At 46.8% G+C, this 11,985-nt stretch overlaps 3 protein-coding genes across 5 annotated transcripts in view; all 3 read left to right on the top strand.

Moving 5' to 3' along the window:
- MIIP (migration and invasion inhibitory protein) overlaps positions 1–1,446 on the top strand; it is a 15,339-nt gene extending 13,893 nt beyond the window's left edge. For all 3 annotated transcript variants that reach the window (XM_081341496.1, XM_081341495.1, XM_081341497.1), the window contains exon 10: positions 1,288–1,446. In XM_081341496.1, the coding sequence (XP_081197622.1) occupies positions 1,288–1,428 (141 nt within the window). In that variant the 3' untranslated portion in view covers positions 1,429–1,446. The remainder of the gene's footprint in view (positions 1–1,287) is intronic.
- A 132-nt stretch (positions 1,447–1,578) lies between these two features.
- LOC308675893 (uncharacterized protein) lies at positions 1,579–5,720 on the top strand. Its single transcript, XM_081341515.1, has 2 exons — positions 1,579–2,244; positions 4,914–5,720. The coding sequence occupies exons 1-2, from the start codon at positions 2,166–2,168 to the stop codon at positions 5,252–5,254; spliced, it is 420 nt and encodes a 139-aa protein (XP_081197641.1). The 5' UTR covers positions 1,579–2,165; the 3' UTR covers positions 5,255–5,720.
- A 15-nt stretch (positions 5,721–5,735) lies between these two features.
- RNF186 (ring finger protein 186) lies at positions 5,736–7,818 on the top strand. The gene has a single exon (XM_081341509.1). The coding sequence runs from the start codon at positions 6,005–6,007 to the stop codon at positions 6,812–6,814; it is 810 nt and encodes a 269-aa protein (XP_081197635.1). The 5' UTR covers positions 5,736–6,004; the 3' UTR covers positions 6,815–7,818.
- Positions 7,819–11,985: the final 4,167 nt, after the last annotated feature.

The following is an 11,985-nucleotide window of genomic DNA, read 5'->3' as shown; positions in this document are numbered from 1 at the left end:
CTTTGGCGCTCAGCCTTTCTTATGGTCCAGCTTTCACTGCCATACATTGCAACTGGGAAGACCGTAGCCTTGACTATACGCACTTTTGTTGACAGGGAATCCTTAACTCATGACTACAGTGGAGCCCACATGTTCTGTCGCTAAACAAGACAGTTCTTAAGTGGGTCTGGCTGCATTTTGCGCCACTTTCTTGCCCCGGTTGTTAAGCGAATCACTGCAGCTGGTCACCCCGATGTTAAAAAAAAGGTGGAGATTCTAGAAGGCAACCAAGATGATCAGGGGACTGGAGGCTAAAACATATCAAGGACGGTTGCTGGAATTGGGTATGTCTATTTTAATGAAGAGAAGGACCAGGGGGGGACATGATAGCAGCCTTCCAGTATCTCAGGGGCTGCCCCAAAGAAGAGGGAGTCAAGCTGTTCTCCAGAGCGCCCGAAGGCAGGACAAGAAGCAACGAATAGAAACTCACCAAGGAGAGAAGCAACCTGGAACTAACGAGAAACTTCCTCACAGTGAGAACAATTAACCAGTGGAACCACCTGCCTCCAGAAGTGGCAAATGCTCCAACACTGGAAGTTTTTAAGAAGAGACTGGACAGCCATTTGTCTGAAATGGTATAGGGTTTCCTGCCTGAGCAGGGGGTTGGACTAGATGACCTCCAAGGTCCCTTCCAAATATTATTATTATTATTATTATTATTTATTATTATTATTATTATTATTATTATTATTATTATTATTATTATTATTATTATTATTATTATTATTTAAGGTAGTAGCCCAGTTGTTAAGTGAATCTAGCTTACCCAGCTTGTCAGAAAGCTGCAAAAGGGGATCACGTGACCCCAGGATGCTGCAGCTGTCATAAATATGAGCCACTTGTCAAAACGTCTGAATTTTTATCACATCACCATTGGGATGCTGCAACGGCCGTAAGTGTGAATAACGGTCATAGGTCCCTTTTTCCAGTGGCGTTGTAAGTTCCAATGGCCACTAAACAAACCGTCGTAAGATGAGGACTACCAGCACGGGCCAAACTGCCATTGCGATGGTCTTGCTGATCCGTGTGTGGCAGGCAAAGTAGGTGTTATTATGGCATCAAAACAAAGCTTAAATTCAGCCTTCGCCTGGGCCCATTTTGTGGTTTGGTAAATGGAACAGAATTCATTTTTTTAATTAAGGCGTTTCACAGTTAAATAGAAATAACAGCTGGTAGGAAGGGTTTTTTTTTCCAAACCAAATTACCGTTAGTGCCTTTTTAACCGGGATCTCTAAATCTGCTTTTCAGAATTCGGTCTCTCGGGTGGCAGGCAGGACCAGGACGGACGAACTGCTTGACCGCTCTCGAGTGGTGGAATTCGAACTCGGCAGCGCCCCTTGGAAGCAAGCTCACCAAAAGCCGCCACGCCACAAAACCCTTGTCCATTAAAACCACGTCCAATTTTTACCGATGGTGCCACCTCTTTTTGCTCAGAACAATTGAGGTTTTGTGGGAATGCCCCACAGTCAGCGGTAGGCTTTGTAAATTGTTTAGCTCAGGAATAGCAGGGTGAGTCATTTATATGGGGTTTTTTTTTAAAAAAAAACATACCTTTTACTTATTTTTTTAAATGTCTTTTAGTCCATATGGCTTATGAAAACACATATCCTCTGTGGGGGAGAAAGACAACGGATTAAAAACTGTACACCTGTTCGACGGAAGGGAAGGTTTGACAAGTGCTGCGTGCCCTTTTTTTAGAAAATTAAAACTGAAATATTTTTAAAAATACCTCTTTTTTAAAAAAAAAAAGTAAATAAATATTACTTTAAAGGTTGTGTCTTGAGAAGCGGCAAGCATCCTCCAGGAAGGCATATCAACGCAGAAAACCAGATTATAAAAATGTATTTTTAAAAAATGGGGAAAGAACTAGAACAGATATTTAATGTGTTGGAATAAAACCTTTTTTTTTTTGGACTCAAGAGAGAACCGATTTGTGGAGTCGGCGCCCGCCTCTGAAGCACCAAAGTGCAGATAAACCGCTTTTGATAATCACCCTGGACAGAGTGTTCCGAAGATGCTCCGGCTGTTTGCAGTTGTTGATTGGCTCCATCCTTGTTGCCACGGTGATGCGTACACAGCATCCTTTCCACTGTGGTCCAGAATCGGACATCTTTGGCTGAGAGAAAATGAAGATGCTGATTTTTTTCAGCTCATTTTTCTGGCCTCTCCAATATGTCAGAGGTGCTAGCCTCGCACCAGCTGTTGGTAAAGGATCACTGTGTTTATAGCTTCCGTTCTAATCATTATTTCTACTTTTGGGAAGTCCAGGTGTGCCCCCCCCACCCCGCCCCCCGCAGTGTTTTGCAACTCACTTTTCCAGAAGAGAGAGTGTGCTGATGCTTCTAACTTTTGACAGCCTTTCTATAGACAAGCTTTTGTTTCTGTTCGTTCCCGGGGTCTGCCTGCCAGAATGCTGTAATGCTGATTTCCCATGTGCAACAAAGATGATTGGGGGACTGGAGGCTAAAACATATAAGGAACGGTTGCTGGAATTGGGTATGTGTAGTTTAATGAAGAGAAGGGTGAGGGGTGACATGATAGCAGCCTTCCAATATCTCAGGGGCTGCCCCAAAGAAGAGGGAGTCAAGCTATTCTCCAAATCACCTGAGAGCAGGACAAGAAGCAACGGATGGAAACTAGTCAAGGAGAGAAGCAACCTAGAACTAAGGAGAAACTTCCTGACAGTGAAAACAATTAACCAGTGGAACCACCTGCCTCCAGAAGCTGTGAATGCTCCAACACTGAAGGTTTTTAAGAAGAAACTGGACAGCCATTTGCCTGAAATGGTATAGGGTTTCCTGCCTGAGCAGGGGGTTGGACTAGATGACCTCCAAGGTCCCTTCCAACTTCTTATTATTATTATTATTATTATTATTATTATTATTATTATTATTATTATTATTATGTATTATTATTATTATTATTATTATTATTATTATTATTATTATTATTATTATTATTATTATTAAATTGAATAACAGAGTTGGAAGGGACCTTGGAGGTCTTCTACTCCAACCACCTGCTCAAGCAAGAGACCCTATACCCGCGGTGTTGAACCTATGGCACGCGTGCCGCAGGTGGCACGCAGAGCCCTCTCTGTGGGCACGCGCGCCCTCGCCCCAGTCCTAAGCCTTCAGCTGGGTTTTATAAAACCTTTTTGCTTTAGGCCTCCGCCGCCGTGTGCAAAAAAAAAAAAAAAGTTCCATCAATCATTTGAACTTCTCGCGGGGAAAAAAAAAGATCTCACAAAGTTGGAATTGATTGATTGAACTTTTTAGTCCCACCCGGTCTGCCGTGACCACCGCAGCCACGGTCACCCGATGGGCCACGCCCACCTGGCACACGACGATAGATATAAGTGGGTTTTGGGTTGCAGTTTGGGCACGCGGTCTCTAAAAGGTTCGCCGTCACTGCCCTGTACCATGTCAGACAAATGGCTAATCCAGTCTCTCCTTAAAACCCTCTAGTGTTGGAGCGCCCACAACATCAGGAGGCAAATTCGTTCCACTGATGTAATTTTTTTGACTGTCAGGAAGTTTCTCCTTAGTTCCAGGTTGCTTCTCTCCTTGATAAGCTTCACCCTTTGTTTCTTGTCCTGCCTTCAGGGGCTTTGGAGAACAGGTGGACCCCCCCACCTCCTCCTCTTTGTGGCAGCCCCTCAAATATTGGAACACTGCTATCAAGTCACCCCTGGCCCTTCTCTTAATTACATTAGGTAAAGGTAAAGGTTCCCCCGCACATGCGTGCTAGTCGTTTCCGACTCTAGGGGCCGGTGCTCATCTCCGTTTCAAAGCCGAAGAGCCGGCGCTTGTCCGAGGACGTCTCCCTGGTCACGTGGCCGGCATGACTAGACGCCAAAGGCGCACGGAACGCTGTTACCTTCCCACCGGAGTGGTCCCTGTTTTTCTACTTGCATTTTGACGTGCGTTCGAACTGCTAGGTTGGCAGAAGCTGGGACGAGTAACAGGCGCTCACTCTGTTACGCGGCACTCGGGATTCGACCTGCCAAACTGCCGACCTTCTGATCGACAAGCTCAGCGTCCTAACCCACTGAGCCACCGCGTCCCTTTAATTACATTAGACATACTCAAGTTTCTGCCACCGTTCTTCATGCGAAGAAAGGTGAAAGAGGGGAAAAAATGTACGTCTATTCAGTTCACCTTTAGCTCCCACCTGTAGGGGCTGCAGGTAGACTGCCCCTGAAGTGGAGGGAGCAGCAGACCTGCCCACTTTTTCAAAGCCACACGGAGGGGAACTCTTTTAATTTCCTTGATGGGGCTGCATTTGCAAGGGCTTCATTAATTCTCCTTGAATTAATCCATGCTTTGATGGCTCATCAAGATTCAGGAGCCTCAAAACAGCTTGCAATGAAAACAAGCGGCACGCCCATCCAGGTAGAAAATTAAATTTAGCCTCCCCTTCATGTGCCCAAGGCTCATTCTTCGAATGCCTAGTGTTCTCAAAGACCTTTGCTTTAAATACATAATGGCATTTATTTGAAACGCATATCCTGTTTATGGTGAACGCTGCTTAAGCAGCCCTTCCACTCCCCACTCCCCGTTCATATACAGTGTAAGCTTCACCCAGTTTACTTTCACAACAGCCCTTTAAGGTAGATCAGGTGGTTGAAGGAGGGGGGGCAAGCCTCTCCCCCCCCCCCATCTTTCTGGCTCAGCGTGACCCCTGGATATTTTTATTTATTTTATTTATTTTAATTCCATTTATATCCCGCCCTTCTCCGAAGACTCAGGGCGGCTTACAAGCTTAAAAGCTTGCCCTTTTGTTTTCTGAACCAAGTTCCCCGTTCCTCACTGCGGTGACCGGCGGTTTGCTAAACTCCTCGTTTCCGCCATGTTTTCTCTTGCTGCTTGCAGGGGACCCCAACGTCGTCCACTGGAACGACTGGCAGCCCTGGGTGTGCATGTGCCAACTTCACAAGCAGGCCCGCATACGACATTTTGCCGTCTGGGGTGTCAACGTGTCGCTCGACCTGAGGACCTCGGAGTTTTGGCAGGAAAAACCTTGCTCCTTGCAGGAATGCAGCGTTTGCAGGTCAGAAGACTGCCCGGGCAGCGTGGTTGGATCCGGTTTCCTCTCTCGCTTTCAGAGCCTGTCTTCGCCCAGACCCCACGAAGTCAAGATCCCTCTTCCTCCCCATCTGGATTTCCCCTCCTACGACAGCCTCCCCGTCATAGACGACAAAGATGGGGAGTAAGGGGGACTTCGGATGCAGCGGAGCGGACTTAACCACACCGTGTCCGTTTCCCACCGCACGCCTTCCTCCAAGGGGGCTAGACTGCAAAACCCATGCTCCTTTGCCGTCTGCCACAGGGCAGGGCAGGCCATTACAGACACAGAAACACCCTCCCCCAAACGGGAATGTTGTATTTATTCTGTAAGGCAAGAGAGCTGGGCAGCAATAAAGCTTCCTGGAGTTGAAACACTCCAGTTTATTCTTAATTCTTAACTCTTCCTTTGCCTTTATCCTCGGCTTCTGGGTCGGCCCTAAATATATATATATATATATTTTGGAACACCCGGGCTGCAATTTTTCTGCCTGCCCCTAAAATGGCTAGCTGTTGGCTCAAATCTGAAGCAGCCCTTTGAGATTGTAAAGAAATGTTTGCTTCAGAATTGCCTAGCAATGTTACCTTATCGGGCACGGTGGAAAAAAAATAAAAATCCTGTGGTTACTGATTAAATTTAATCTCCATTTGGTTTTAAAGAAGACAAACACATCCACCCACCCAACGTGAGCAAGTTTCTTTCTTTCTTTTTTCTTTTTTTCCTTTGCTGACGGGGCGGGACTTGCCGGGAGAGTTAAACAACGCAATTACTCTGTTGCTGGGACAAAGCACTTTTATAAAAGGAGTTGTCAAATCCACAGATGTAGTTGAAGGCAGGCGGTTCATCCCTATTGCTGCGTTTTTCTCCCTCTGCCGAATTCTGGGGAAAAAAAATTTCCATGGATCATTTGCAACTTGTGAATGAAGCCAGTAAAGCGAGCGACCAATCTCAGATTTCTGGACAGACGCCCGGAACGGATGATGGTCCCAAAATGGAGGGCTGCTGCTCCATTCAAGAGGAAAAACCCTACAATAAAACTCTGGATCCAGAACCCAGAAATCCAGAAATGGAGACTTCAGCATCTTTGAGTCCTGTGGCTGTGACGGTGTCACCCCCGGCGCCTCTCCGGCACTGCCCATCCAGAGTCTCCGTCGGTGACATGACCTGCCTCGTCTGTTTCCACCAATTCAGCCTTGCCCGGCTGCCCAAAGTCCTGGCGTGCCAGCATGCCTTCTGCGCCACGTGCCTGAAGATGCTCTTGCGGCAAGAAGATCACACCTGGATCGTCAGCTGTCCCCTCTGCCGAAAGGCCACAGTGGTATTTGGGGGTCTCATCTGCAGCCTCAGCAACCTCCAGCACATCATGGGGCAGCTGGGGAGCGCAGATCCAGAGGCAGAGACGGCTGGCACCCCGGGCGCCGCCAGAGTGTGGCACAGCCAGCAGCATCCTGCCCCTGAAATGCAATCTCGGGATTCCGGCGAGATCAACCAGGCTGCCGTCAAGAGACTCATCCTGCTGCTTCTGCTTGTTTTGGTGCTGATTGCCTTCATCCTCCCGTTCACCAACGCTGGACCGCTGACCTGGTTCCTCTGCTTCATGGTCGTCTTAGGCGGCCTCATCTGCGCCGTGCTTTGCTGGGATCCCAGTTGGACCAACCCAAGTTTTTCGCTGCCCTTCTGGACAAAGAAGGTCAATCAAATGGCCTGACTGACTTCTGCTAGGACGGGCCACGAGTTTCGTGGGCACCGGTGCTTGAGCGCACAAGACCAAAGGGGTGGCTGAAGGGATGTCAGGGGCGGGGGGGGGGGGTTGAATGGGTTCAGATGTGGCATTCACACCTGGACATCTTGGCCGAGATGCATAGCTGTTTGTAGCATCTGGCTTCACGTCACGTTGGTCTGAAAATAGCAAACACAATAGCAAATGCTTCCTTGAATAATGGGGTTTTATTTTGGAGGGTGCCTGAATAAATGCTCACCCGATTTTGTTCCTCCATGATAAACCAACGGTGGCTTCTGGCTTTAAAAAAAAAAAGATAAAGTCAATGATTAAGCCGCCCTGAGTCTTCGGAGAAGGGCGGGATATAAATGGAATTAAAATAAAAATAAAATAAAAAATAGTATGAGTAACATCTGGATGGAAACGCCACCGTGGGATGCAGTCTTATCTCCAAAGAGCTGGCTAAACAACTAGAACAACTGTGTCCCCATGTCTTCCTTAAAAGTGGTCCTTTAAGGGGATAAAAATGTGACTTTAGTTTGTTGGGGGGGAGTTAAGGATAGTCTTGGTTTTCATTTAGCCGTTTTTGGAAGTTTTCTTCAAGGGCTGCACAAGCATAAACATTAACAACAGAAAGCTCTATAAATCCATTGTTAAACACACAATTATGGTGCTTAAAATGATTTAAAAAAAAAAATAGTACACACGTTGTTGGTAAACTGGGAATTTAAATCTATGTCCAGAGCGGCTTCCACACAAGTTGACTTAAATTTCTTCTGGAAACATTTGATGGGGGATACAGATGGGTTTGTTCTTATGTGTAGTTTGTGGGGAGGAGGTTTCCATTGTTTTCAGAAGCCGAGAATCACTTTAGTAAGTGGGAAGAAGCGCAATGAAGCAGCCCCGAAGTGAGGCTGTTGAAGCATCCAGTATTGTTGAAATGCTTTATGTTTATGCTGTGAAGATTCAGATAAAGATAATTTTGCCTCGATGGTTTTTTGCTTTATTCTGTTTGCGCAGCTAAAGGTTAGAAAATTTGCATTTGCATTACATTAGCAGTGTTCCAGTATCTCAGGGGCGGCCCCAAAGAAGAGGGAGTCAAGCTCTTCTCCAAAGCACCTGAAGGCAGGACAAGAAGAAACGGATGGAAACTAGTCAAGGAGTGAAGCAACCTGGAACTAAGGAGAAACTTCCTGACAGTGTGAACAATTAACCAGTGGAACAACCTGCCTCCAGACGTGGTCAATGCTCCAACACTGGAAGTTTTTAAGAAGAGACTGGACAGCCATTTGCATATAGGGTTTCCTGCCTGGGCAGGGGGTTGGACTAGATGACCTCCAAGGTCCCTTCCGAATCTGTCTATTCTATTCTATTCTATTCTATTCTATTCTATTCTATTCTATTCTATTCTATTCTATTCTATTCTTATAATTTGTCTATTCTATTCTATTCTATTCTAATTCTATTCTATTCAGCATTAAACTGCATTTACTTCAGTTCAGCTGAGGTTTTCCCACCTTTGTGATAGAAAAACGTTCATTGGCATTGAATTGCAATTATTTTTATCAAGATGCAAATCCACAAAAGTTAGCCAGCGTGCCTTTTAAACGCAGCCTGATTGCTAGTCAGCTATTAATGTCCTTGGACATGAAAATTTTCAAGTTGCCAAACAGCAAATCTCTTGTTTTTTCTCCGGTCAGCTGCTTAGCCAAAACTTAAATCTCTGCAGAGGTTTACTGCAAAAGGAGAGCATCTAAATGCATCAGGAGCAGCCCTCGCCCGAGTACTGCCGCTGCAATTAGGATTTAAGGTCCTTGCATTTTCAAATCCTCTCTTTTTCCTTCCCTCCACCGATTTAAAAAAAAAAAAACCAAAAGCGCACGTTATTTGTGTTTTCAAAAGCCACTTCCCTCTTCCTGTCGGGAGTCGCTGCGACACTTGCGTAGCCCTCCGGCTTTCCGGCGCGCCTTAGGCCTCACCTGTACGTAAGTCCCGTCCGGGAATCGCTCGCTCGCCGAGGCGCCGGCGTTGGGTGGGGCCTAGGCGGCCTTTCGAAGCCTCGGACTGGAGTGAGCGGCCAGCCCGCTTGAGGCGACGGGGAGGCGGGGGAGGCTCCCCGGCCCTAGGCGGCCTTTCTCCGCCTTCAGGACGGGCTAGGTGGGTCTCGGGAGGGAGGGTGGGCGTGGATTTCTTTATAAATGGAAGAAAAGGGGAGGGGGCTTTGGGGCCTTCGAGGGTGGGGAGGGGGGGGGTCCTTCCCTGATTATATAGTGAAAATAGCCCAGAGGGTAGAAATAGCTTAGGAGGGAAACAAATGTATTACAAGGGGAGCAGGAGAAGCCCCCTCACCCCGTTTTAGAAGGGGGGGGTTTCAATCCCCCTCCCCACTTTGGGGTCCCAAAGAGGTCTCTAGCCTGGGGGAGACCAGCTTCCAGCCCCCCTCCCTTGAAGCTGCTCAGTTGTTGTTGTTGTTGTTAGTTGCGAAGTCGTGTCCGACCCATCGCGACCCTATGGACAATGTTCCTCCATGCCTTCCTGTCCTCTGCCATCTTCTGGAGTCCATCTAAGCTCACGCCTCCTGCTTCAGGGACTCCATCCAGCCACCTCTGTCGTCCCCTTCAGGATCTGGCCTTCTAAAGAGCAGTCAGGGTGGATCTCCTCTAGGACTGACCGGTTTGATCGCCTTGCAGTCCAAGGGACTCGCAGGAGTCTTCTCCAGCACCATAGTTCAAAGGCTTCAATTCTTTGGCGCTCAGCCTTTCTTATGGTCCAGCTTTCACTGCCATACATTGCAACTGGGAAGACCATAGCCTTGACTATACGCACTTTTGTTGACAGGGTGATGTCTCTGCTTTTTAGTGTGCCGTCTAGATTTGCCATGGCTTTCCTCCCAAGGAGCAAGCGTCTTTTAATTTCTTGGCTACAGTCCCCATCTGCAGTGATCTTGGAGCCCAGGAAAATAAAATCTGTCACTACCTCCATTTCTTCCCCATCTATTTGCCAGCAATTGAGAGGGCCGGATGCCATGATCTTGGTTTTCTTAATGTTTAGTTTCAACCCAACTTTTGCACTCTCCTTCTTCACCCGCAACAAGAGGCTCTTTAGTTCTTCTTCACTTTCTGCCATTAGAGTGGTATCATCTGCATATCTTAGGTTGTTGATGTTTCTTCCGGCAATCTTAATTCCAACTTTTGATTCATCTAGCCCTGCCTTTCTCATGATGTGCTCTGCATATAAGTTAAATAGGCAAGGCGACAGTATACAGCCTTGCCGGACTCCTTTCCCAATTTTGAACCAATCAGTGGTTCCGTGTCCAGTTCTCACTGTTGCTTCTTGGCCCGCATATAGATTTCTCAAGAGACAAATAAGATGGTCTGGTATGCCCATCTCTTTAAGGACTTGCCAGAGTTTGTTATGATCCACACAATCAAAGGCTTTAGCATAGTCAATGAAGCAGAAGTAGATGTTTTTCTGGAACTCTCTAGCTTTCTCCATGATCCAGCGTATGTTAGCAATTTGATCTCTAGTTCCTCTGCCTCTTCGAAATCCTGCCTGTACTTCTGGTAGTTCTCGATCCACATACTGCTGGAGTCTAGCTTGTAGAATTTTAAGCAGAATTTTAAGCTGTTCAGAGACCCCCCCAATCCCTTGGGCTGGGGCTTAATGGGTGGGGAACCCCCTTTAATTCTAGGGTAACCCCATTTGGGGTCTCCACTGGCCTGGGGGACACTTCCCATAGATTGCACCAGTAAAGGGGTCACAGATATTGGGTGGGGGGCTGCATGACCTGCACCCCATGGCACCGACGTCTCTGCAGAAAATCTTTGGCTCCCCGAGTGAGTTTGGGGGGTGGGGGTGGTGGTCCTAAACGATACATCCCCTCCCAGCCCACCCCAATCAATCGCTTAAAATGAATCAATATTGAATGCAGAGGGTCCTCAGTTTACGACCAGAGGGGAGCCCCAAATTGACGTTGCCGATTGGTGAAATTGGTGGAGCGAGTTTTGCCCCACCTGACGACCGTTCTCGCCGCCTTTGCTAAGGGAATCACCGAAGTTCTTCAGTCGTTCGCACCCGGTGGTTAAGTCAATCGCAAAAGGGGGGAATCGCGTGAGCCCGGGATGCTGCGACCGTCGTAAATAGGAGTCGGTGGCCAAGGGTCTGAATTTCGTGGGGACGCTGCAAAGGTCGTAAGTGTGAAAAATGGTCCTAAGTCACTTTTTTAGTGCCGTCGTAGCTTCAAATGGTCAGTAAATGAACTCTTGTAAGCCGAGGACTGCCTGTAATTAAAATCACCCAGATCGGAATGAACAATAATCACAAATATCCAAATAATGGGGGAAAAGAGGGGGGGAAACCACTTACGGATATCTGGAAGTTTTATCAAGTGGATATTCTGAGCAAGGTTTAAAGCAGGAGTCTTCAAACTCGGCCCTTTTATGACTCATGGACTTCAACTCCCAGAATTCCTCAGCCAGCATGCCTGGCTGAGGAATTCTGGGAGTTGAAGTCCATGAGTCATAAAAGGGCCGAGTTTGAAGACCCCTGGTTTAAAGTCCTAAATCAAAAAAGACCTTGATGGGGAAATGGGTTTGGGCACAATCCGCTGCAAATATTAAGTTACCATATCCCGATTTGCAAAGACTGCTGGTAAGGATCCTGTCCTAGCTATAGTTCAGGACATAGCCATGCTAATAGAGTTACTAGTCCTCAAGATCAGTCAGGTTCAGAAACATGACTGGCAGAAATGGTTTCTGGTCCCAAGATTGTATAAGACTTCCAAGACTGAAATGGAGAGGGGGGGAAAGATGCTGGGTTTTTATGAGTTAGGTAAGAAGTTCCTTTGTGTCGTCGTGTACAGAACCAGGAAGTGGATAACACAAGTGGCTGTTACAGAAATACGGTATAAAAATAATCTAAAGCCGGCAAACCTTGCTATGAACTCAAACATCACCAAAATTAAAATTACATTAAGGAAATTCAAACATTTATGTTTGAATTAAGATGTAACGGTCAGCCGCCCAGAGTTACCCTATATGGTAAGGTGGGCGGCCAAATAAATGTTCTCTATGAAAATAAAATGTATAAATAAAACAAATTTTATAAATCAATACATCGGCATTCCCAGGAACAGAAAGAAATGCGTGGTTCTTCAAAGC

Source organism: Vipera berus, assembly GCF_964194415.1.
Source record: "Vipera berus genome assembly, chromosome: 17".
Taxonomy (NCBI): domain Eukaryota; kingdom Metazoa; phylum Chordata; class Lepidosauria; order Squamata; family Viperidae; genus Vipera; species Vipera berus.
Note: the sequence above shows the minus strand (reverse complement) of the source record. Positions and strands in the feature narration are given on the sequence as shown.

What these genes read in the sequence shown, in the direction of transcription:
- RNF186 (XM_081341509.1), top strand. Translation starts at nt 6,005, where the DNA reads ATGGATCATTTGCAACTTGTGAATGAAGCCAGTAAAGCGAGCGACCAA.
- LOC308675893 (XM_081341515.1), top strand. Translation starts at nt 2,166, where the DNA reads ATGAAGATGCTGATTTTTTTCAGCTCATTTTTCTGGCCTCTCCAATAT. An exon ending in TAGCCTCGCACCAGCTGTTG is followed by an intron (nt 2,245 to 4,913) that starts GTAAAGGATCAC and finishes TGCTGCTTGCAG; the next exon opens with GGGACCCCAACGTCGTCCAC.